The sequence below is a fragment of the Halichoerus grypus genome, chromosome 9, assembly GCF_964656455.1.
Source record: "Halichoerus grypus chromosome 9, mHalGry1.hap1.1, whole genome shotgun sequence".
Lineage (NCBI taxonomy): Eukaryota > Metazoa > Chordata > Mammalia > Carnivora > Phocidae > Halichoerus > Halichoerus grypus.
The window spans coordinates 118,486,907-118,512,900 of NC_135720.1; the positions used below are offsets into that span (position 1 = coordinate 118,486,907).

The following is a 25,994-nucleotide window of genomic DNA, read 5'->3' on the forward strand; positions in this document are numbered from 1 at the left end:
TCAGGTCATGATCCAAGGGTCCTGGGATCGAGCCCCGCATAGGGCTCCCTGCTCCGCGGGAAGCCTGCTTCTCCCTCTCCCACTCCCCCCGCTTGTGTTCCCTCTCTCGCTGTGTCTCTCTCTCTGTCAAATAAATAAATAAAATCCAAAAAAAAAAAAAAAGAAAGAAAGAAACACAAACTACCAATCTCAGGAATGAAAGAGCGGATAACTATAGATACTAAAGATATTTTTTAAAGAGTAATGAAGGAATATTATGAAAAACTTCAGGCCAATGAATTTTATAACTTGGATGAAGTAGAAAATTTCCTTAAAAGGCTAAGTTACCAAACTAACACAAGATAAATAAGAACTCTCAATACCTTCATGTTTATTAAATAAATTGAATTCATCATCAAAAACTTTCCTACAAAGAAAACTCCAGACCTAGTGGTTTCACTGATAAAATCTACCAAACATTTAAGGAAGAAATAATACCAAGCCTACATGTATTATTTCAGAAAACATAAGCAGTGGAAAGACATCATGACCATGTGGGGTTTATCCCAGCCATGCAAAGATAGTTTAACTTTCAAAACCCACTCACTATAAATCACATTAAAGTAAAAAGAAAAATGATGTATATATCTAAATAGATATAGAAATGTTTCACAAAATTCATCACCTATTCATGATTTTAAAAACCTCAACAAACTAGGAATAGAAAAGATCTCTTAATTAAGAAAGGAAAATGGGGGACGCCTGGGTGGCTCAGTCCGTTAAGCGTCTGCCTTTGGCTTAGGTCATGATCCCAGGGTCCTGGGATCGAGCCCCAAGTAGGGCTCCCTGTTCAGCAGGAAGCCTGCTTCTCCCTCTCCCCAGCCCCCGGCTCATGCTCTCTCTCACTATCTCTCTCTCAAATAAATAAATAAAATCTTTAAAAAAAAAAAGAAGAAGAAAGGAAAATGGGGTGGGAGGGACCATCTAACATTGCACAAATGATGAAATATACAATGCTTTTTCTTCCTCTAAGACCAGTAATAAGGCAAGAATGTCTCTCTCATCTTGTCTACTTAACACTGTTCTAGAAGTCCAAGCCAGTGCAATAAGACAATAAGGCTAAAGAAATAAACGGCATAAAGACCACAAAGGAAGGGGCCTTCAGTCAGTGAAGCGTCTGCCTTCGGCTCAGGTCATGATCCTAGGGTCCTGGGATCGAGCCCCGCATCGGGCTCCCAGATCAGCTGGGAGCCTGCTTCTCTCTCTGCCCCTCCCCCCAGCTCACTCATGCTCTCTCTCTCTATCTGAAATAAATAAATAAAATTAAAAAAAAAAAGATCGCAAAGAAAGTATTTTCCACTTATAGATGACATGATTGTTTGCAAAGAAAATCTTAAGGAATCTGCTAAGCAACTAATAGTACTAATAACTGAATTTAGCAAGACCTTAGTATTCGTGTAGCTCTTTTAAAATTCTAGTGGGAGGGCGCCTGGGTGGCCCAGATGGTTAAGCGTCTGCCTTCGGCTCAGGTCATGATCCCGGGGTCCTGGGATCGAGTCCCACATCGGGCTCCCTGCTCCTTGGGAGCCTGCTTCTCCCTCTGCTTCTCTCTCTCTGTCTCTCATGAATAAATAAAATAAAATAAAATAAAACTCTAGTGGGAAATAATTAGAAACAAAATTTTTAAAGTTCTATTTAAGAATATCATCATAAAAACCAAAATACTTAAAAACACATTTAATAAAAACAATGTACAAGATTTCTTGAAAACCTTAAAATATAGCAGAGAGGGAAAAAAAAGACCTAAATAAGTGAAGATCTATACAATTTCTACAGGCCAGAAGACTCAATGTTATTGAAATATCAGTTCTCCCCAAACTGAAGTATAAGTTGCAAGCCCATGTAAAGAAACTGGCAAGCTGATGACAAAATTCCTATAGATATTCAAAGAACCTACAATAGCCAGAACAATCTTAAGGGGAAAAAAGTTACAACTCTTAGAGAATATGATTTAAAGACTTATTATAAAACTACAGTAATCAAGGCAGTGAGTTGTTGGCATAAGGATAACCTAATGAATGAGCAGAACAGAACAGAGTTCAGAAATGGAGCCACACTTATATAAACAGTTGATTTTTGACAACACAACAAAATTCAAGGCAAATAAAAAGTACTTTAATCAAATGGTGTTGAAATAACTAGGTATCCACATAGGGGGGAAAAGGGAACCTAAATACAGCTTCACACCGCTTACAAAAATTAATTCAAGATGGATCACAGATCTAAACATAAAAGTTAAAATTATAAACAATAAAGAAGAGAATACCTCCATACCTGGAGATTTTTTTCAACATGGCAACAATAACCATACAATGAAAAACCTGATATATTTAGACTTCATCAAAATTAAAACTTTCTCAAGTTGGCAAGGATGCAAAGAAAGGGGAACCCTCTTACACTGTTGGTGGGAATGCAAACTGGTACAGCCACTCTGGAAAACAGTATGGAGGTTCCTCAGGACATTAAAAATTGAACTACCCTACCTGGGCTCAGAAGCTAAGCCTGATGATCAAGCTGATTGGGAACACAAGACTGGTTCAGGTCAGAGAAAGGGAAACCCTCTTGCACTGTTGGTGGGAATGCAAACTGGTGCAGCCACTCTGGAAAACAGTATGGAGGTTCCTCAAAAAGTTAGAAATAGAACTATCCTACAACCCAGCAATTATACTACTACGTATTTATCCAAAGGATACAAACATAGTGATTTGAAGAGGAACCTGCACCCCAATGTTTATAGCAGCAATGTCCACAACAGCCAAACTATGGAAAGAGTGCAGATGTCCATTGACAGATGAATGGATAATGGGATTGAGTCCCACATCGGGCTCCCTGCTCAGCGGGGAGTCTGCTTCTCCCTCTGCTGCTCCCCCTGCTTGTGCTCTCTCGCTCAAGCTCGTGCGTGCTCTCTCTCTCTCTCTCTCGAGCACATACTCTCTCAAATAAATAAATAAAATCTTTAAAAAAAAAAGTAAGATTTGGCTTTAAAAAAAACAGACATCATGTCCATCTTGACAAGATTCGAACATCACTTCTGTGATGTTCCTGCCAAAAATGCATAACCCAAAACTCATCATCAGACTACTTGAATTCACAGATATTCTACAAAATAATTGGTCTGTATTCTTTGAAAATGTCAAGGTCAAGAAAAACAAAGAAAGGCTGAAGAACTGTTCTATATTAAAGGACACTAAAGAGGCATTACAACTAAATGTACTGCATGATCCTGGATAGATTCTAGAAGTAGAAAAAAATACTTCCTGTAAAGTAGATAATTGGACAAATTATCACCATGTGAATTTGAACTGTGGATTAGATGGTACAGTATTAATATTAAATTCTGACTTTGATAAGCATACTGTGGTAATATAAGAGAATGTCCTTTTTCTTAATAACTACATACTGAAAAATTTAAGAGAAGAATGATGTTTGCACCATATTTTCAGATGATTCAAACAAATATACACTGATAGATTGACAGAATAAAAATAAATGGAGGAAAAAAAACATACGAGAATGTAGGTGGGTTGGGGGGTGGGTTAAATAGGTGATGGGGATTAAGGAGGGCACTTGTAATGAGCACCAGGTGTTGTATGGAAATGTTGAATCACTAAATTCTTCACCTGAAATTAGTATTACACTATATTGTTAACTAGAATTTAAATAAAAACTTGGGAAAAAAAGCATAAAAAAGAAAAGTAAACAATTGGTGAGTCTAGTTAAGAGTTTACAGTTGTCGGGGCACCTGGGTGGCTCAGTCAGTTAAGCGTCTGCCTTCGGCTCAGGTCATGATCCCAGGGTCCTGGGATTAAGTCCCACATCGGCTTCTTGCTCAGCGGGAAGTCTGCTTCTGCCTCTGCCCTTCCCCCTGCTCATTCTCTCTCTCTCTGTCTCTCTTTCTCTGACAAATAAATAAATAAAATCTTTAAAAAAAAAAAAAAAAAAAGAGTTTACAGTTGTCATTTACCACAATTTAAAAAAAAAAACTTTATAGGAGTGAGTTGCTTTTACTATTTTTGAAAGTTTTAAGTTTGAAGCTACGTTATCAAAAATAATGCTTTGGTAATATTTTAAAATAAAGCAAAATTAAATCAAATTATATTCTCCTGCTAATCAATATATAAATCCCACTGTTAGTCAAAAGATATTTATTTTCACATTCACATTAGCAAAATACACAAATGAGCAATGAATAAACAGTTATTAAACGACAGATGTGCTAAAACTAGTGTTTGGTTAAAAAAAAAAGAATGGTAAATCAAGTCCCATATATTTAACTACATTTAATAAATACACTAAAATTATAGAAATTTCAGAAGTATTCTTTTAATGGGTCATACTATTATTTCTTTAAACATGTTTCTAAATACATACAAAAGACTAAAAAGCTTGTTTTGAGAATGTGCTTGAGGACTATTATCAATTGATAAGCCTGAAATCTGGTAAGGTAACACATATTAATAAAAACTTTCAAGAGAGCAAAGACGTATTTCAACAAAAAGTTCTGACAACTCCTTTAATAAACAGAAATTATATTGCCCCAAAGATACCATAACACTGCACGGAAAACAAACACTAGGGAAAGAATGGGTAATTAAGCTGCCTCACTGATTAATGTCTACAGTCCTTGACAAAGGAAAATGCTTCATTCAATTGGCATGGAAAATCAGACCACCACTGAGTGGTGATTTAATAATATATATTAATCCCTGTCCGCAGTATTAGACTATAAAACAGATAAGCATGTGGCTTCAACTTATTTCAGAATCTGGTCTAGTTCACATAAAGAATAAATTTTTAAGCAGAAATATTCTACAATCCTCATTTCCAGAAAAAGAGTAGGGTGAAAACATAAGAAACTACCATTGACATTAATATTACTGAAAAGGAGGGCGCCTGGGTGGCTCAGTCGTTAAGCGTCTGCCTTCGGCTCAGGTCATGATCCCAGGGTCCTGGGATTGAGCCCCGCATCGGGCTCTCTGCTCAGCAGGAAGCCTGCTTCTCCCTCTCCCACTCCTCTTGCTTATGTTCCCTCTCTCGCTGTCTCTCTGTCAAATAAATAAATAAAATCTTAAACAAAAATATTACTGAAAAGGTGATTAATAAAATATTAAACTGTCAGCTACCCTTCACATGGTGGTGCTGATTATCAGTAGAGGGACATGCCAGTATTCCAGAGTCAAACCCAAGAGACTTGATCTAATTAATGTCTAGACTCCTCATCTGAAGAAACTGTAACCCAGAGATGTTAAATGATTTTTTCAAGGTCACACACCTAATTATTTATAAAACAGACCAGATCCTTGGTTTCCTGACACACAGGAGTCTAATTATCACTCTTTCCTTTACACCACCCTACATACTATGAGGTCATTTTTGTATCTGATAGCCCACATTCTGAAAACCTTGGTTGTTTCCTATATGACTGAGGTATGTATGCTCATCCTGGTGTGAAACAGAATTGAAATTAGAATACCTCTAATTTAAAAACAAAAACAAAAACAAAAAACCTAAGACAAGGCATTTCCAATCTACTCCCAGTATTTCAAATCCATTTTGAGGGCATGATCATAATCTTAACTATGTTACCCTCAAAGTTTGTCCAAATAAAACAAAGTAATGTCTGGTAACAATAGGTAATGTCTGGGCCATAACTGATAGTCATGAATCAAAAAGTATGATCTATTTTCTTATTTATGATTGAGGAATACAGCTGTGTTCCAGACATAGAAATCAGAGGCAGCTGAAAATCCAGCATTCATTATATCAGTTCATATATAAAAATTAGTGTTATGTCCCCAAACATAGGCAAACCATTATCTCAGGAAGACCATTAAGCCATTTAATTTAGAAATATAAGAATATCTACTTTTTACACTACAATGTCCAAAACACATACAACAGTGCCTACCACATAGTATGTACTCAGTAATTATTTGTGGATTATGGAAAGAGATGTCTCTCTTCAACCCACCTCTAATTAGAAATACCCTACTTTATGTTATGTTTAGCATCACAAATAAATAATCTCTTATGACTCTCAGGAAAGAGTCTAAGCCTTAAGAAAACAATTTGTTTCTGAACATTTTCAGTTTCACAACCATGCTAACACGGATATTTTTAAAGGAAAATTCTCATCTATAGTTGTCATTAAGTGCCTACAAATTTGCCTCACCAAGATTTTCCAAATGCAATAAACTAAGAGTCTATGAAAATTTGTCCTAAGGTCTTTCTTATGTAAATATACTAAGCAGAGGTTAACAAAAGTTTGACTTTGCCTGTCATAAACCTTATTTAATTAAAACAATATAATCTTTATATTACACAGCCATTTAAGATCATGAAAGAGGTAAGGAATAAAGTGAATAAACCTACCCTAAAAGTACACACACCACAAGCTAATTTTATCTTTTGAAAGCAAAATGACAGAAACAAGAAGTAGCTGTTATTACTCACATAAGGAAAATAATTGCAGATACAAAATAAGCCATTTTTATTAGGCAATATCCTTGCACAAGTACACTAATAATAAATACAGGATTAAATGACACAAATGGGCAAATGATAAAGGTTGACAGTACTGGAGTACCTATTTGGAATTTCACATATATTCACAGGTATATGTAAATGGGTTGCAAATTATGATATACTGACTCTTAGCCTAAGAACTGTATATACCATATCCTGTCAGTTACCAAACAGGGTTACAAGTTTGCTTAAAAAGAATCTTAATTCTGATGTGTCTCCAGACTCAGATTAATTTATGAAGCATTTTTCAACTACCTAGACCTGTATGGGGATAAACAAAACTAGGAGGACCTTTATAGAAATTAACCACTAATAAATACTTGCCTGATCTCTTGTGATATTGGTACAGCAGACTTATACATAAGTAAGTATATATCATTCATAGTATACTTATGAGTGACATTTTTAGTAGTGGAATAAAAAGAAATAGTATAAGTGTGTCATATAAATAAGCCAGTATAGTTTTTAGCAAATGATATTTAGGGAGAAAGTAAAAACTACACATTTATGGGTATAAGGAATCACTTTAAATACATTTCATCACTGATTTATTTTCTGAAGATACAGTGAAACATAAAGGCATGTTTTCTTGCTTCTTAGTAGTGTTTTTCTAAAAAAAAGAAAAAGAAGCTGAAATAATTTCTAAACTTGATGCTTTGATTTTTAAATGTGAGGTTTTGGTCTTCCAGGGAATTATTTTATGGCAAACAAATTCCTTCCTACCTGCAAGAACAAAGGATATCTTCACACAAGGATGATATGACAATGGCTTATAACATGTTTTGGACTTTTTTCATTTAAATTTTATCTTTTTAGGTAAGGAATAGATTCGCATGGTGATCTAGATATATTTTAATAAACAAAAGTATATCCAAGCTGTAAGTCTCTGAATTAAGTCTTGACAGACCAAGCTCAAAAATTTAACGTCTATAAATAGTTTGGAGATCTGGGTTCTAAAATGGGTTCTGGCATTAACAATTAAAAATCCTTAGTTACTTTTATGCTCTCTGAAACTGTTTTCTCATCTATAAATAAGGTGTTTAGATGAGATCATCCCTAAAGCCCTTTTAATTCTTGATTCTATGAAAATCTTACTTATAAGACCAGGCTTTTAAATTCAATTACTAATGTAAGACTAGAAACTGGCAGTCCATAGCTTTTCACAATTAAACTAAACTACAATAAGAACACGTTATTATTTTAACATTTTTGTATTCATTATAAACAATTTTTACTAGATCATTAAAAGAATCTGAATTTTTAAGATCTTATATTTAGATGTTACAGTATGAGATGGCCTAATAATTTTTTTTTAATAGCAACGTATCTGTAGGTTAAGTAGAGGAGAAAATAACCCCTCTCATTTTCCAAAGTTACATTTCAAAGACTAGGCTACAAAACTTTTATAGATACTTTCTGTTAATGAATTATTAAAAGTTAACCATTATAATAACTCACCATAGATTAAAATGCACAATTATTTATTTTCCAAAACAAACCATAGGTTTTCTTCATTTCCCTGGTTTTATTTAATATAGGGAATAGAAACAGAAACAAAGACAGAGACAGAGGAAGAGAGAGACTGAGGAAAGGAAGGAGAGGAGAGGTGATGAAATAGGTAAAAAGGCAGACTTTTACTACAGCTTTAAAATTCTCATTTAATTAATAAACCAAAGAAAAAATTGGAAAGGATACTATAAACAAGCATGATAAGTCATTTTTGTGTTATGCACAGAAAAAAAAAGTATGCATATCTTATAATTTTCTCACTAAGTATTTGTTTTGCATTTTCATCTTTCATTTAAAGTGTACAAAAATGCTGATGAGGGTGGGGGATTTTTAAAACATTAAAAATCACTTTAAAAAAAACAATCTTTACAAACAGCTTTGAAAATATTCACAAAGCAACTGTGTATAACTCAGAAGTTAGAAAAAAAAACTTAAGCTATAATTCTGAAATAGTTATGTACTAATAATTTTAAAATATGTTCGAAATACTTTTGAAAACAACTGCTTAATCTTCCTATATTGAAACCCTCAGAGTACTGAAATGTAATCTATTCAAACTGAAAGAGATCTTAAAGAGCCAGAGTTCAAGTGACTTGCCTAGGTCTCATGTTTCTGTGTTCTTTCCACAACACCATGAATGGAATTTGGAAATCAGCAAAACAAAATAAATTAGCAAATTGAAGCATTCTATCACCAAATCTAGTAGGAAATTATTCATTACTGATTAAAATGTAGTCATGAGAATTTACTGAGTCTGCAAAAAATAAAGGCTGTCCAGGTTAATGGCTCCTCTTATTGCATAAGCCATTAAAAAAACTAAAATTTAATATGAAAGAATATGAACCTTCCCTCTAATCACTGTACCAGTCCTTTATAACCCCTCCTTCCTCTTCTCAAAATAATGAAATATTAAGAATCATTTTCTAAACAGAATAACATAATACTATAGGGAAAAAATGGATACTTGGTTTATATAAAAGTTACCCATAAGAAAAATCTTAGTCCACATAAATTGACTATTTCCTTGAATCCTTGTGAATAAGATGCATTATCAATGAACCTAATAAATAACCAATTCAAGCTCTGTAGATGATAAATCTAAAACCATGAATATATACTTTGACAAAACACAGCTTAACAAAAACTATGCGATATGCACAAATACTAAATACCTTATATCTTTCAGATAGCATATTAAGCTCTCTAAAATAAGAAAAGTCCCTCACAAAATTATACTTGTTTTAAAAGAATGAAGTTCCCATTTCACACAGTAGCATTTTATAATAAAAACTGATCCATTGTTTCAGAAATTCAACGTTTTTATTTTGTTACAATCCTTTTTCCCCAAAAAAGTTAAAGTAGAAAGTCTTTTTCTTGTTGCCATCTTAAAAAGTATGGAAAATAAAAAAAAACTGACAAAGTCAATAAACATACAAATGAACTATCCAATTCTTTCACCAATGATTTTTTTTAATAAGATCTTTGCAAAGGAAGAAGAGCTCAGCAAAATGTACATTCCATATAGGCTAGTGAGGGTGCAGACTTGCAAGCCAATTAACTCGGGGTCTGTTTCAGTTTTGAAAAGACCATAAGCTTTACCAAAAAAAAAATACATATATTTTTATATATATATATATATATACAGGCTGCTTGAATTTTTCTGAGGCAGGAATGAAATACTGAAGAGAGACATCTTCACGAACCAAAACAAGATGAAGAAGAGTATTGCTCAAAACATTGCATAAGACTGTTACAGGATTTATTTGCTGTCCCTTGAAAAACTGCAGAAGCTTCCTACTCTCTACTAGCACTTGCACCATGTTCTCCAGGTTTCTGTCTTGAGGCATATCCTGAGCAGACTTTGGAAGATTTCCAAAAAAAAAAAAACAAAACCTTTTAATAGACAAGACATCAGTTTCTACACTGAAGTTCATTTTGCCACTTAGATTTGTTTCAACCACACTTGATCGCCCAAGTGCTATCCTTTCTACACTGCTCTTGAGTCTTCAAAGCCAGAAGATAAACACTAACATCACAGGCTTTCATACCAGGCTCCGGGAAATCTTCCCATGCCCTTGGGGGAAGTACTCTTACAGGCCCATCAAATGGATCAAGTACCACCACAGGAGTTCAACCTGTGGGCAACGGCAGCTCCACAGACACAGTGAGGTGGGGACGCCACTTGTTGGTCAACTGGGGCTTCAAGGTAAGAGGCATTCCCTGTGCTCCTTGCTATTCTGAACAAATGCTCAGATGTCAGCTCTAAATAAATCTTTAACTCTTCTGAAACATCTTCCACGTGAAAATGGTGGAAGAAGTCTCCCTGCCTCACCTCATACCACACTCTGGCATCGCAGATGACCCTGGAGTCATCAGGCCTAAAGCACAGGCTTGTCTTAGAACATATGGAGCACAAAGACTCTCACTAGCTTTGATATGGTGCCACTGATATGAATAAAGAGCTCTATAAAGTCCTCGCCAGTGATGTTGGCACAAAACTTCATGATGCCATGAAGACTGCATCCAGAGTTTGGTAGGAGGGGACCCCAAGTGTGGCAGATCCCAACAGAGCCAACCCTCAGGTTCCACTTACTTTCAGGCCCCCCGAGCAGGGCCACAAGGCATGGCAGACCTAGGGCCCCTAAAACCAAGGCCTCTGTTCCAATCTTCTTCCCTCCACCTCCTCCCTTAAAAAGACCTTCACTGTTACCACTCTGATTGTTAAAAGGATAGGTACTCCACCACAGAAATGTCTAAATATTCTTTCTAAACTGTAAGAAGAAAATTGAAATCATCACTCCTACAACCACTTTCAACCTTGTTGGTATATACAATAATACTGTCTTAATCAGGGGGTGCCTGGGTGGCTCAGCTGGTTAAGCATCCGACTCTTGGTTTCAGCTCAGGTCATTATCTCAGGGTCATGAGATCAAGCCCCAAGTCACGATCCCCGCTCCGCTCAGAGTCTGCTTGTCCCTCTCACTCTGCTCCTCCCCACACACCCCCGGCACCATCCCCCCCACTCCTTCTCCCTCATAAATAAAAAAAAATTTTTAATTAAAAAACAAATACTGTCTTCATCAACCAGGACATATATGTAGCTATACAGATATAGATATATGTTTCTGGACCCTCTATATTTTGTCCCATTGATCTATTTTGCAACTATAACATAATGATTTAATTTCTATATTTTAATTAAATATCCAATAGGACAATTAATTTTTAACAAGTTATTTTAGCCATCTTGTCACAGGTATTGATATAGATGAACTTTATTGTGTGGGGTACCTGGGTGGCTCAGTTGGTTAAGACTCTACCTCTTGATTTCCACTCAGGTCATGCATGATCTCAGGGTTCTGTCAGGCTCTATGCTCAGCATGGAGTCTGCTTGGGATTCTGTGTCACTGTCTTCCTCTCCCCCTCCCCCAACTTGTTATCTCTAAAGAAATAAATAAATAAAATCTTAAAAAAAATATTAAGATTCTAAAGATAATCCTACGAAAATTTTGATGGGATTATCAACACCCTGACATACTATATTCCTGCTTCTTTCTCTATCTCCACTGATTAGACTGTAAGTTCCAGGAGAGAAGGGGTTTTTATATTTCCATGGATAGCTATATACCCAGCACTTAGAACATTCATCTGGATATACGGGCGCTCAACACATATTTGTTAAATGAACAAATGTATCGATTACATTAACTATTTAGATAATCTCAGGATTTATTTGAGAGAGAGAATGAGATAGAGAAAGAGCGCATGAGAGGGGTGAGGGTCAGAGGGAGAAGCAGACTCCCTGCTGAGCAGGGAGCCCGATGCGGGACTCGATCCTGGGACTCCAGCATCATAACCTGAGCCAAAGGCAGTTGCTCAACCAACTGAGCCACCCAGGCGCCCCTGGTTCCATTTTTTAAAGATATTTATTTATTCATTTATTTATTTGAGAAAGAGAGAGTGAAAGAGAGAGAGTGAACACAAGCAGGGGGAATGGCAGCTAGAGGGAAAAGCAGGCTCCCGCTGAGCAGGGAGCCCGATGTGGGACTCAATCCCAGGACCCTGGGATCATGACCTGAGCCGAAGGCAGATGCTTAACCAACTGAGCCACTCAGGCGCCCCACTTAGTTCCATTTTATTAGTTCTTTAAATATTCCTGGATTTGATTCACTACTACTTTAAGAGTTTTACATCTTAAATCTAATTTTCAATTAGTCTGAAATTATCTTTTCTTGTATTTCTTTGCTCATTTTTGTAATAACAAGAAGCATTCAGCAGTTCACAAATATTATTGAGCATTTACTGTATCCGGAGTGCTGTGCTAGCCTTACGAAAGAATTTAGTTTTCCATATTTGCTATCTTGTAGTTGTTTAAATAGTATAGAAATGTACTATTCCTTGTATGTTTCCTGTTGCTCGCTTGTAAAACCATCTATATCTAGTACATCATTAGGTATGATTATTTGAGAATTTCCTTCATGGTAATAGGACCATATTCTATAAATCTTCTTTAGATAATTTTAGTATGTTTCAGAAAGTCAGATATTTCATTCTGATTTTCAAATTTAACATCATACTACCTTCTTCCATAGCTGTGGTTTTATCACCTTTGTCATTGTCTTGAGTATTTGTAAATATCTTTTTTCATGGTTAGACTTGTGAATGCTTTTTTTTTTTTTTTTCGAAGATTTTATTTATTTGACAGAGAGAGACACAGCGAGAGAGGGAACACAAGCAGGGGGAGTGGGAGAGGGAGAAGCAGGCCTCCCGCGGAGCAGGGAGCCCGATGCGGGGCTCGATCCCAGGACCCTGGGATCATGACCTGAGCCGAAGGCAGACGCTTAACGACTGAGCCACCCAGGCGCCCCTTGTGAATGCTTTCTAATGATCTTTTATAATAACAGACCTTGATATAAGCTATAAATTCTACCTTCTTTTTTCAGGAGACGTGTTTATTACCTACAGCTTCAACCTGCAGCTTCAACATTTGTCAATTCCTCTTGCTTTTGTTTTATTTTGCTTTGTTTTTCCTATCTATCTATATTGAATACTTAGTTCATTTGTTTGTCTTCCTTTAATAATAACCTTTAAAGCCACTACTTTTCCTACTATAATGCTGGTCATACCATTGATTTTGACATGCAGTGATTTCACTATTCATTTATAAATGATCTGTAGTTGCAGTTTTGATTTCTTCTTTGACCCAAGATTAACTTTAGAAAGCTTTAAAGAATTCCACAGTTAAGTTTGTTGTGGAGCTTTTTATTATTATTATTATTATTATTGTAATTCCAGCATTTACTTGCTTTATTCTTACTCCAGTTTGTTTACTTGTTTTGGTCAGAGAATGTAGTCCATAAATGTCCTACTTGGGGAATTTACTGAGGTTTCTTTTGTGGAATCCCTTCATTTACTTATTCACTGAGCTTCCCTGGTGCCTGTTTTAGATCAGGAGTCAGCAAACTACAGCAACCAAGAAATACACCTGTTTTTGTAAATAAAATTTTATTGGAACACACGAATTCATTTCCATGCTGCCTATGACTGCTTTCTCACTGCAACAGCAGAACTGAGTAGTTGCAATAGAGACTTTAAGGCCAAAAACGCCTAAAGCATTTACTATCTCACCCTTTCAGAAAAAGTGTGCCAACTCCTATTAGATGATGGCAGGTCAGCATCCCCTGTCTCAACACCATTCTAATCTGAAACATTTGCAGCTGAAACTCTTCGAATTCCCAGATATATGTTAAGGTTCCTTTCCTGTTTCTAGCACCAGTATTTTCCTCAGTGATTAGAACATATAAGAAACTAAGAGAAAATGGGGCGCCTGGGTGGCTCAGTCGTTAAGCGTCTGCCTTCGGCTCAGGTCATGATCCCGGGGTCCTGGGATCGAGCCCCGCATCGGGCTCTCTGCTCAGCGGGAAGCCTGCTTCTCCCTCTCCACTCCCCCTGCCTTGTTCCTTCTCTCGCTGTGTCTCTCTGTCAAATAAATAAAATCTTTAAAAAAAAAAAAAAAAAAAAAAAAAAAGAAACTAAGAGAAAAAATAAAAAATACTGGTATATGTGATAGCATCTTCATCCTGTAAGTCCTACTGATAAAAAACTGCATACTCCAAATATTATTATCTTATGCTTACAAAAAGAATTTCAAAAACTGTTTTAGCATCCCTTTTAGAAATTAAGGTCTATTGAACCAGTTATTGCACAGAACTGAGAAATTCGGTGCTTTGCTTTATTTCTTTAAAGACTTGACAAGTTGGGTTTTTTTCTTAATAGACTTTTTTTTAATAGTTTCTGGTTTACAGAAAAATTAAGTAGAAAGCACAGAGAATTCCCATATAGCTGTGGATATTAATTGAGGGAAACTTCATTTAGGATGGATTCAGGAAGCCCTGATGGGACTTTCCATCACAGCTTACTTCACATTCCTGGACAGGAAGAAATTCAATTTACTACCCGAACAAGGAAGAAGATTTTCTCCTTGCCGAGCAACAGCCCAGCCAATAAGAAACTATCATGATTCAGATGATGACAAACCATCACTGTTAGGCAGGAAGCTAGGCATGAGTGACAAGGAGGATGGACATTAGACACCCTGACGGAGAGGCCCAACAGAGGACCACCTGGGGACAACCCCATGCCACCCATCTAGCAGGTGGTTTGGTTTGTGGTTACAACAGAGGAAGAGTGAAGTCTATTGTGTTTGTTGTGCTCCTGCCGAAAGCAACCCCTTGTCCTTCTTTGACCTATGTCTCTAGAATAGAAATAATGCAGTTTGCTACCCCAAGCAGCATTTTGAAAACATTTTGGGAAAGGACATGTGTAATTGACTAATTATTGTATAAATCTAGGCCTATCATTCATATGTTGCCACCTTACGACTCATGCAAAATATCAATTTTTATTGATATAAACCCACAGCCCAAAGTTTCCAGGGCGTTGTCTCTCATGACTGGCCCACTCCTCCCTTGGAGCATACTTTAATAAAACTTTGCTCACTTTACTTTCATTTTGCTATCCTGTAATTCTACTATGGCAGTGAAAAGAACTGAGGCTTCGTTCCTTTTCCATATAACTCTCGGTAACATTACCACCTTGAACTCTTGCTTTCCTCCAACAGACTTTGCTTCAAAGCTGACTCTCCTCTTCTTTTTCTCTGTAAAGTAATGTTCCTCTCATTCTCCAGACTTGCCTATGGTTTTCCATAGCCTGCATGTCCTGAATTGCAATTCCTCTACTATCCAAATAAACTATTTTGCTGGTAAAATAAGTAGCCATTTTATTTTGAAGGTTACATACCCCTTCACAAGCCCCACATACAGTTTCATCTATAACTAATATCTTACATTAGCATGTATATTTGTTAAAATTGGTAAGTCAAAATTGATACATTAACTAAATGCCATAGTTTGCTATTAGGGTTCACTTTTTGTGTTGTACATTTGAGTTTTGACAAATGTATAATTACATGTATTCACAATTACAGTATCATAGAGAAGAGTTTCAATGCCTTAAAATCCTTTTTTTCTCCTCCCTTAGCATATCAATCATACTTCTTAAATGTTTTTCAGTGGTTGCCCTACAGTTTGCATTACACATGTACAACTAAACCAAGCTGACTTTCAAATAACACTGTACTTCATGGCTAGTGGAAGGACCTTATAACAGAGTATTCCCAATTTCTCCCTCCTATGCTTTATAACATGTCATTAATTTCTATTCTCTATAAGCTATCATCACCAAATATTTCGTTCCTGTTATTAAACAAAGTGTTTGATCAATTAAGAATAAGAAAAATTGTATTTTATCTTCATTTCTTCTTCCTTTATGTAGATCCTAGTTTCTGACCTTTATCATCTTTCTTTCTGAGGAATTTCTTTTAATGTTTCTTGAGAAGTAGGCTTACTGGAGACAAATTCCTCCAATTTTTAAGTATTTCTCATTCACTTTTGAAGGATAATTTGATAATTTTGCTTGTACATAGAATTCTATGTTGATTTTTTTTCTTTCAGCACTTTAAATATTACACTCTTCTTATTCATTCTTTTCTTGCTTATATGGTGTCTGAAAAGAAATCCAATATAATTCTTACTCTTGATTTCCCATAAGTAAGGTGTTTTTCCTCTGGCCTACTTCAAGACTGTTTTTAATTTTCTGCAGTTTGAATATAACTAGATATAGATTTTTTAGTGTAAGTCCTGCTTGAGTATTCTCTGAGCTTCCTGGGTCTGTGGTTTGTTGCCTATTATTAATTTTGGAAAATTCTCAGTCATTGCTCCAAGTCATTCCATTGACAGGCCCTCATGCACAGCACAAATGGAGACTCACCCACCTTGTCCCCCACAGCCCAAACCTAGGCCCATTCAGGGACTTAAACAAGTGCTTCAAATTCCCTACCAAGGGCTCCTCATGAGATCCTAGCAAGAAATGAACCAATCACAGCTGGGTATAATCCACAGTGATTTTCTCACTTTTTGATCTCAAGAACTCTTTAAAAAAAAAAAGGTGGAGAGCAGGGGGACAGATACCAAAAGACTTTACTTACGTGGGTTATAGCCATTATTAACATTAAGAATAGGAAAACCTCCTCATTTAGAATGGACTCAGGAGGCTGACAGGGGGAGCTCTCAAGCCCTACCACTTCTGTTAATTGCAGACCTAACAGGAAAAAAAGGGCCTACTTTACTATCCCAACAGGAGGAAGAAAATTTTTCCTTCTCTTCCAGCAACAGCCCAAAGAGAGACAGCCAATAAAAAGCCACCATACTTCCACTCCCAGTTTACTCCCAATGGACTTTTTGTTTATAACAGCCTACCAACTCTCCCTTTTCCTCTATAAAAGAGAGTTCCTTTCCTTGTCCATGTTCTCTGGGCACAGCTATGCTTGCAGTTCTCTTACTATTCCCAAATAGACCTATTTCTGCTGGTAAAATAACTGTTAGTTTTATTTTTTAGGTTAATATCATTAATATTTACTTTATTAGAAATAAAAACTTATAGGATGTTTCAGTGGCTTTTCCATTTCTAGTATGAAAAGCTGTAATAATTTTGGCTTCTGGAAAGCTCATTCTGTCTACACATAATTCCTTTTTCTTTAATCTCTGAATGATTGGTCTCAAGAAGCCACAACTTAAGTGGCATTACAATACTATATTTGTTCTGTTGCATAAGACATATGGTATGTTAACACTTACAAAGCTGAAAGGAAGATGGTTTTCATCATATTTTCATTTCTTATTTATAGTTTTTTTTAAAGATTTTATTTATTTGACAGAGAGAGACACAGCAAGAGAGGGAACACAAGCAGAGGGACTGGGAGAGGGAGAAGCAGGCTTGCCGCTGAGCAGGGAGCCCGATGCGGGGCTCGATCCCAGGACCCTGGGACCACGACCTGAGCCGAAGGCAGACGCTCAACGACTGAGCCACCCAGTTTTGCCTAAAGTCTTTGGAATAGATTCTTCCTTTCCATAAGTCAGAGAACCCATTATGTCTACTCTGGTATTTTCAAATGCAGAAGCTGCAGCTGTGGGACAAGAAAGCAAAGTCTTCTACTCTTTCTTTATTAAGCCAACAATCCACCATGCTCTATACCTGCATTATTCAGCATGGATAGGGGTTCTGGGTGTTGGACATAGCACAGTACCACAGGAGAAGGAAACGAGAAGGCCCTTCATTTATTCCTTCTCTAACATTTTTCGTTTATGTACATCTGAGTTTCTGATGTATATCATTTCCCTTCTCTCTGAAAAAAACTTCTTTAACATTTTAACTTCTTTTAACATTTAACATAATCTGGTGAAAAATTTCCTCAATTTTGTTTGTCTGAGAAAGTCTTTATTTCTCCTTCATTTCTGAAGGTTAACTTCACTGCATACAGAACTCTAGGTTGATAGTTTTTCCTTGCTTGCTTGCATGGTTTCTGAAGAGAAGTACCATGTAATATTTATCTTTGTTCCTTTCTAGGTAATTTCCCCCACCCCCGGCTTCCTTCACTATTTTCTCTTTGATTTTTCTGCAGTTTGAATATATATTTAAGTGTAGATTTTGTGTTATTTGTCTGCTTACTATTCTCTGAATTTTCTGATCTGTGGTTTGGGATCTATCATTACTTTTAGAAAATTCTCAGCTATTACTTCAAATATTTTTTCTGTTCCTTTCTCTCCTTCTCCTTCTGATATTTCCATTATGTGTTATACCTTTTGTAACTGTCCCACATTTCTTGGATATTCAATTTTATTCAGTTTTCTCTCTGTTAATTCAGTTATTGACATTTCTTTAAGCTCACTGATTCTTTTCTCAGCTATATTCAGTTTACTGATAAGCCCATCAAAGGGATTCTTCATTTCTGTTACAGCGTGTTTTAGTTCTATTTCCTTTTGATACTTTCTTAAAGTTTCTTTCTGCTTACATTTCTCATCTGTTCTTGCATGTTACCCACTTTTTCCATTTATAGCCCCTAGCATATTAATGACAGTTGTTTCAAATTCCTGGTTCAATAATTCCAACATCCCTACCATATCTTAGTTTGGTTCTGATGCAAAAGAACTGTGTTTTTTGTCTTTAAGTATGTCCTTGTAAGTTTTTGTTGAAAGATGGACAGGATGTCCATCAGCAACTGGTACTGGTTCCCACAGAGATGTCTGCTCCCGGACTTCTGCTCTGGTTAAGCTGTGATTCTCTGTTCCTGCCTATATCTCTCCAATTTGGGGAGCAACAGTTTGCTGTAACTCAATTCTGAGATGGAAATATATATATAACTTGTAACTATTTTGGCAGGAACCTTTCTAAACTTGTCTAAATTTGTCTTATAATAGCATATGGAACATAATTTAACTTAAGGAATCATTCACAGCCATTATCAGGATCATTAAAGACTGTTTTGTACATGTTCCTGGGTTATTATTTCAAGCTGCAGTGTTTTATGAGCTTGCTTTTTATAGTCATCTCAATTGATGTCAGACTCTTACTGATTATTAAAAGCAGGGTGCCAGTCTCTGATGAATCTATTTCCTCTCCTTCTAATCTGTTGCTTCTAATCTGCTGCACTGCTCCTGGATGACAATCACTCTCTCCAATTCTACTCCTGTCCTAGTTTTTGTTCACTTCAGTTCTTAAGCATTCCTCCATAAAAGAAGTCAGAATGGTGTCCAGGAGCTCCATGTGTCCTAGCTGCCCTCCACATCTCCACTAGGTCAGGAACAACCCAGAGTTTCTTGTGATCCTCCAGGCAAGATTTCTTAACTGTGGCACTAGTCATGGTTTGGACAGGGTCATTCTTTGTAATGACGGAGGTCCTGTACAGAGCAGGATGCTTAACAGCATATCTGGGCTCTCTGCACTACCTAACAGCAGCACAACCCCAATTGCAATGATTAAAATATAGCTCCAGACAATGCCAAATGTCCCCAGGGAAGGGGAGAGGGTCACCCCCAGTTGAGGACCACTGCTCCAGGGATTAGACTGGAGGCCAGAGATCTGGGTGCTCAGGATAAGACCCCTCTTCCAGAGCCTCTGCATCACCTTGGAAGAGCAAGAGTGAGGCCTGGATCTCAGCATACCCCTGACAAGATTCCCACTCCTCCTGCCCCTCAAACTCCCAAGCTCACCACCATGATCTTCCTTAACATTATGTCTTATTTACACTTACCTGAGCCACAGGAAGAAACCCTGACTACTGATCACCCCACATCCCCAGGCTCTAATCCCTATTTATTCTGACTCTCCCTTTCCGGATCCCTATCTATTAAAATACTAACAAACCAACTCAGAGGGAAGACTTAATTGTGACAGGTTTTCACTTTGATATCTGTGGTAGCCCTCTAGGTTCCAGACAAGTGCTGATGTCAAATAATGACCAAAAAGTATATATACAAAAGCTCATGAGTGGTTATCTGCTACCTCCTTGATCCAAAAATAGGAAACAGAACTATCGTTTTTTGGTTTTTGTTTTTTTAGTAATCTCTACACCCAACGTGGGGCTCCTAACTCAAGACCCCAAGATCAAAAGTCACATGCTCTTTCAAATGCGTCAGCCAGACACCCCGAACTGTCATTTGTTTCTAATCAAATTTTATATTGCTATGCTAGGTTCAAAGACTAACAGAACTATCAAACTCCAAACTAGAAATTATGCAAAAATGCCAAATTGGTCATAATTCATATGCAATCAGCCAAATTTGAGTCATTATACCTAGATCAATAACTCTAAGATCAAAATGAGTTTTTTATTGCCACAATAATTACAGAACAGGTGATCCTAACTAAACGACAAAGACTGTTAACATGATTACTTCCTTTCTTCATATAATTTGGTAAAAAAAATATATATATATATAAGGAATTTGTTTTGCCTTAAAAGTGATTTATTTATTTATTCTTTCAGTTAGCTAGCCTATGGGCCATTTTCCTCTTAAGAGTTCACACACTCTGTAAAAAAATTATCTTGTACAAAATGTGGACTGTGAACACTTCTCAAAGCTTAACAGTGAAGATGAATTTGGACTGTGGTAAACAGAAGAAAGAGTATCTCCAAAACACAATAGTAACTTCAAAAATAACTGGGAAGAGAAGGGGGTTAGCTATCAAATGCTTTCTCTAATACTCTTTTCTAGGTCAGATTTATGCCTCTTCTCATCGGTGATAAGGATCACTGCCCTACTGATCTCTGCTCTCCTCTGCTACTAAATCCTGAAGCTGTGATACAAAGTCCTAGTCCATGTATTAATCATGTTTTTTTTTTTTAATTTTCTGTATTTTATAATGCTTTGGCATTTTGGGGCGTTGCAGACAAGGAAAGGAACTGCCCCTCTGAGGGTTAACTAATTCCTAGAGATAGCCAACAACTTGCCAGGAGCATACCCCTGCTACACAAGCCAACCAATCCAGAGTCCACACCCACCCTTCATCAGGCTCCTACAGTCCAGGACAACACCCCCCTGTCCTAAACACCCCAAGGCCAGACACCAGACAACTAAGGACCACTGCATAAAGCAGAGCCTGCCAAAATCAATCCAATCCTAAACTTGCTCAGCTTGCCTATTGTGCTTGCCTGTTCCTTCCAGAGAAAACCATAATAAAGGCTCTGGCCCGTTCTTACACCTTCTGCCTTCTGACCAACCCTAGTACATTCCCCAACCCTGGCTTCCCCTACCCTGCCCAGCATGGTATGTCCCCTCCTCTTAGGGACTGTGAATAACAAACTGTCTTTTTTTCCTTTCTTTTAATGTAGGCTCCATGCCCAGTGTGGAGCCCAATGCAGGGCTCAAACTCGTGACCCTCGAGGATCAAGACCTGAGCTAAGTCAAGAGTAGGATGCTTAACCAACTGAGCTACTCAGGTGTCCCTGTCTTTTCAAGAGCTACCTTTTCTCCTCATGTTGGCCTCACCATACCTGAATAACAATAAAATCTACATTTTCAATCTTTTCTGGGCTACTATGAGTAAACGCCAATCCTCCCTTTCACCCAAGAGTCTCAGGCTAGCAGGAAGGAGGAAAGGAAGCAAAGAATATTTAGAAATTCCTTAACTCTAAGTGCTAAAGGGAATCTGGCCATAGTAATGCTTTTATGTCATTTATCCAAGACAGATTAGTGACAGGAGAATCCAACATTACTGACCTCTGACTCTTGCAGAGTACATGAAGAGATGCTTTATTCATTCTAACAGAGATGGGTGCCATTATCACCCACTGCTTCCAAACTGACTCTTTGGAGAGGACAGGTGCTCCTGGTGACCCTGAGGATGAAGGGTTCTGCAATTCCGCACATTACACTTTACGGGGATCTTGACTACTTAATTAGTGGGTTGAAGTTTTCACGTGTAATGGACGGTTAGCATTTAAGGTGTACATTGAGGAACAAATATGGCTCTTGCCTTTAAGGTATTTTACAATATAAGAAACAACACAAATAACATCAGTAAAGGATGTAGCTAGCCATTAATTAACAGATAACACAACATGTCTTAGATAAGAAGCAAACATCAATTAATAATAGTAACAACAGTTATATCTATTGAACGCTTACTATGTTCTTTCCATGTAATAGCTTTTAATCCTCACAACTCCCCTGTGAGGATACCCCATTAATACTTTGTCCAACACCCCACAACTAATAACTGAAAGAGCAGGATTCACACCTAGGCAATTGGCTCTAGCGACTGTGTCTGCATCACACACACACACACACACACACACACACACACAGATATCCTTCATATATGAAAATGGCACCAGGGCACCTGGGTGGTGCAGTCCAATAAGCGTCTGACTCTTGCTATCAGCTCAGGTCTTAATCTCAGGGTCGTGAGTTCAAGCTCCCAGCATGGAGCCTACTAAAAAAAAAAAAAGAAAAAGGCACCAAAAAGAATACTTTTCACAAGTGCTAACAAGCTGACCTCTCAGCCCAGCTCTGCAGTGTGGATATGCACTAAGAGATGCTGACTGGCATTAAGGACACCAAAATTTTCATCAATACAAAGCAAATTGACTTATATGGGGTAAACAACACTGGTGTCATTAGACAACAATTTAACCAGACAAACCAATTTGTTCATCTGGGAAAGATACAAAATCAGTAGAAAAGCCACCTAACTAGGAGTCAAAAGACATATATTCATTTATTCAGGTCCCTTTAAACTCTTAGTTTTCTCACCTATAAAATGGGAATAATAGCTAGCTTCACAGGTACACTGAGAGGATTAAATGAAACCACGTATGTCAAAAATCTCTGCAAACATTAAAGCCCAATATAAAAATAACACAGTATTGCTCCTCTGCATAGGTAAAAAACCAACTTTAATTGAATCTGGAGGCTGGGTAAGTCATTAAATTTGTTGCCATGTTGAAGACTGGATGTGAAACTTTACAGGAGGATGACCTTAATCTATTTTAAGACTGAAGATGTTATTAACAGAGAAAAGAGAAAATTACAGAGTCTTGCCACATAATTTGGGTAAGAAAGCCCCAAGAAGCAGGAAGGAGAGGGCTGAATACAATACTGCAACTGTAAACAAAGATTAAGTCTCAAGAACCAGGGTGTATCAACTCCACAGCAAATGGGTAAACTATTTCTTTAAAGCCACAGCACTGTACCTCACAATCTGATGAAAAAATTCCAAATATTGTTTATGATACATACTCAGGATAGCCAAATACCAAGCTTAATATTCTAAACAATTACTATATTTTCTTGCCTCTTTATTTTTAACATATTAATTCCAATCCCCATAGATACAGTCCAAAGTATAATTTTCTTGCTTACATTACTTCAAACATCTATAGAGTTAAAGAATTTTGGTTATTTAGAGAGTTGAATATAATTTTGATTAAGCCAATAAACCTAGGATAACATAAAAGTAAATGTATATTACAGCTTTGGGCATAGGAAGACTAAGTTTGGAGTTGATGGAAGAATCCCAACAGTGAACACACCACATAGAAATGTACACCTTCTATAGGTTAATAAACGAGACAACCAAATTTAAAAGCCAAACAGTAAATTAGAGAAAATACTCAAAATAAAACATGAATAGCTTTATTATAAACACATCTCACAAAATCAATAAGAAAACATTAAGACTCAAAAAAATAAAGGCATAAGAAAGAAAATTCACAATGGAGGAAATGCAACCAATAAATATATGGAAAAAAAATTCAACCTCACAGAAATGCAAATTACAAGAGATTCCACTGTTGGACTATTAATGAAAAGTATTTAAGACAGTCATGACTGTCCACCGAATCTGGGTAGTGCTCTATGCACTGCTGGCAGCAATACAAACCATTCCAACATAAATACAAACATTCCAATATAAACCACTGGAAAACAATTTGGTAAAATGTGTCAAAGTCTTACAAATGCTTCTTTTGACTTGGAACATATTCTCTTTCTCTCCCCCTCTTTTTTTTTTTTTAGATTTTATTTATTTATTTGACAGAAAGAGACACAGCAAAAGAGGGAACACAAGCAGGGGGAGTGGGAGAGGGAGAAGCAGGCTTGCCGCTGAGCAGGGAGCCCGATGCGGGGCTCGATCCCAGGACCCTGGGATCAAGACCTGAGCCGAAGGCAGACGCTTAACGACTGAGCCACCCAGGCACCCCATATTCTTTTTCTGCCCAACATATTAATTCAACAACTCTATACTTTATGCTATGATCACCACAGGTGTAGCTACCATCTTTTGCCATACAATGCTATTACAATACTATTGACTATATTCCCTACACTGTACCATTCATGCTGTGACTTACTCATTCTACAACTAGAATCCTGTACTTTTCACTTCCCTTCACCAGGTTTACCCATCCCTCCCTTCCCCCTCCCCTCTGGCACCCATCAGTTTGTTCTCTGTATTTATGCGTCTGTTTCTGCTTTTTGTTCATTTGTTTTGTTTTTTAGATTCCATACATAAGTGAAATCATATTCTATTTTTTTCTCTGTCTTATTTCACTTAGCATAATACCTCTAGGCCCATCCATGTTGTCACAAATGGCAAGATCTCATCCTTCTTATGGCTGAATAATATTCCATTGACTAAATATACTACTTCTTTATCCATTCATCCAATGGTGAACATTTAGGTTGCTCGCATATCTTAGCTATTGTAAATAATCGTGCAATAAACCTAGCAGTGCAAATATCCTCTCAAATTAGTGTTTTCATTTTCTTTGGGTAAATACTCAGCAGTGGAATTCCTGGATCATATGGATTTCTACTTTTTTCTTTTTGTATTTCTATTTTTTTAAAAATTTTTTGAAGAACCTCCATACTGTTTTCCACAATTGCTATACCAACTTACAATCCTACAAACAGTGCACAAGAGTTTCTTTTTCTCCACATCCTCACCAACATTTATTTCTTATCTTTTCTTATTTTAGTCATTCTCACAGGTAAAAGGTGCTATCTCTGTGGTTTTGATTTGCATTTACCTGACAATTAGTGATGCTGAACATCTTTTCATGAGTCTGTTAGCCATATGTAGGTCTTCTTTGGAAAAATGTCTGTTCAGGTCCTCTGCCCATTTTTTAATTGCATTAATTGGGTTTTTGGTGTTGAGTTATAGAAGTTCTTTACATATTTTGGATATTAACACCTTATTATTTGCAAATATCTTCTCCCACGAAGTTGCCATTTCATTTTGTTCAAGGTTTCCTTTACTGTGCACAAGCTTTATATTTGATGTAGTACCAGTAGTTCATTGTCCCCTTTGTTTCCCTTGCCTGAGGAGACACATCTAGAAAAATGTTCCTAAGGCCAATGTCAAAGAGATTAATGCCTATGTTTTATTCTAGGAGTTTTATGGCTTTAGGTCTCACATTTAGGTCTTTAATCCATTTTGAGTTTATCCTTGTATATGGTGTAAGAAAGCATTCTTTCTTTTGCATGTAGCTGTCCAGTTTTCCCAGCACCATTTATTGAAGAGACTCTTTTCCCCATTGCATATTCTTGCCCCTTGGTCATAGATTAATTGACCATATAAATGTGGGCTTATTTCTGGGCTCTTCATTCTGTTCCATTAATTTATGTGTTTATTTTTGTGCCAATAGTATAACTATACTGTTTTGATTATTATAGTTTTATAGTATGTCTTGAAAACTGGGGATGTGATAACTCCAGCTTTCTTCTTTCTCAAGATTGCTTTGACTATTTGGGATCTTTTGTAGTTCCATATAAATTTTATTATTACTTTTTCCAGTTCTGTGAAAAATGTTGTTGGTATTTTGATAGGCTTGCATTGAATCTGTAGGTTGCTTTAGGTAGTATGGACATTTTTACAACATTAAGTCTTCCAATCTGTGAGCATGCTATGTCTTTAAATATGTCTGTGCGGTCTTCAATTTCTTTCATCAATGTTTTCTAGTGTCAAGAGTATAGTCTCTCACTTCCTTTGTTAAGTTTATTCCTAGATATTTTATTCTTTTT

The 25,994-nt window shown here is 36.7% G+C and overlaps 2 protein-coding genes across 6 annotated transcripts in view; both read right to left on the reverse strand.

Moving 5' to 3' along the window:
- Window positions 1-25,994, reverse strand: part of EXOC2 (exocyst complex component 2) — a 256,500-nt gene that overhangs the window by 217,147 nt on the left and 13,359 nt on the right. The window lies entirely within an intron of this gene.
- On the reverse strand, window positions 7,660-10,708 carry HUS1B (HUS1 checkpoint clamp component B). Its single transcript, XM_078054369.1, is given in 5 exon segments — window positions 7,660-7,740; window positions 9,717-10,074; window positions 10,076-10,281; window positions 10,283-10,465; window positions 10,467-10,708. Coding segments are annotated over 5 exon segments (939 nt in total). The 5' UTR covers window positions 10,578-10,708.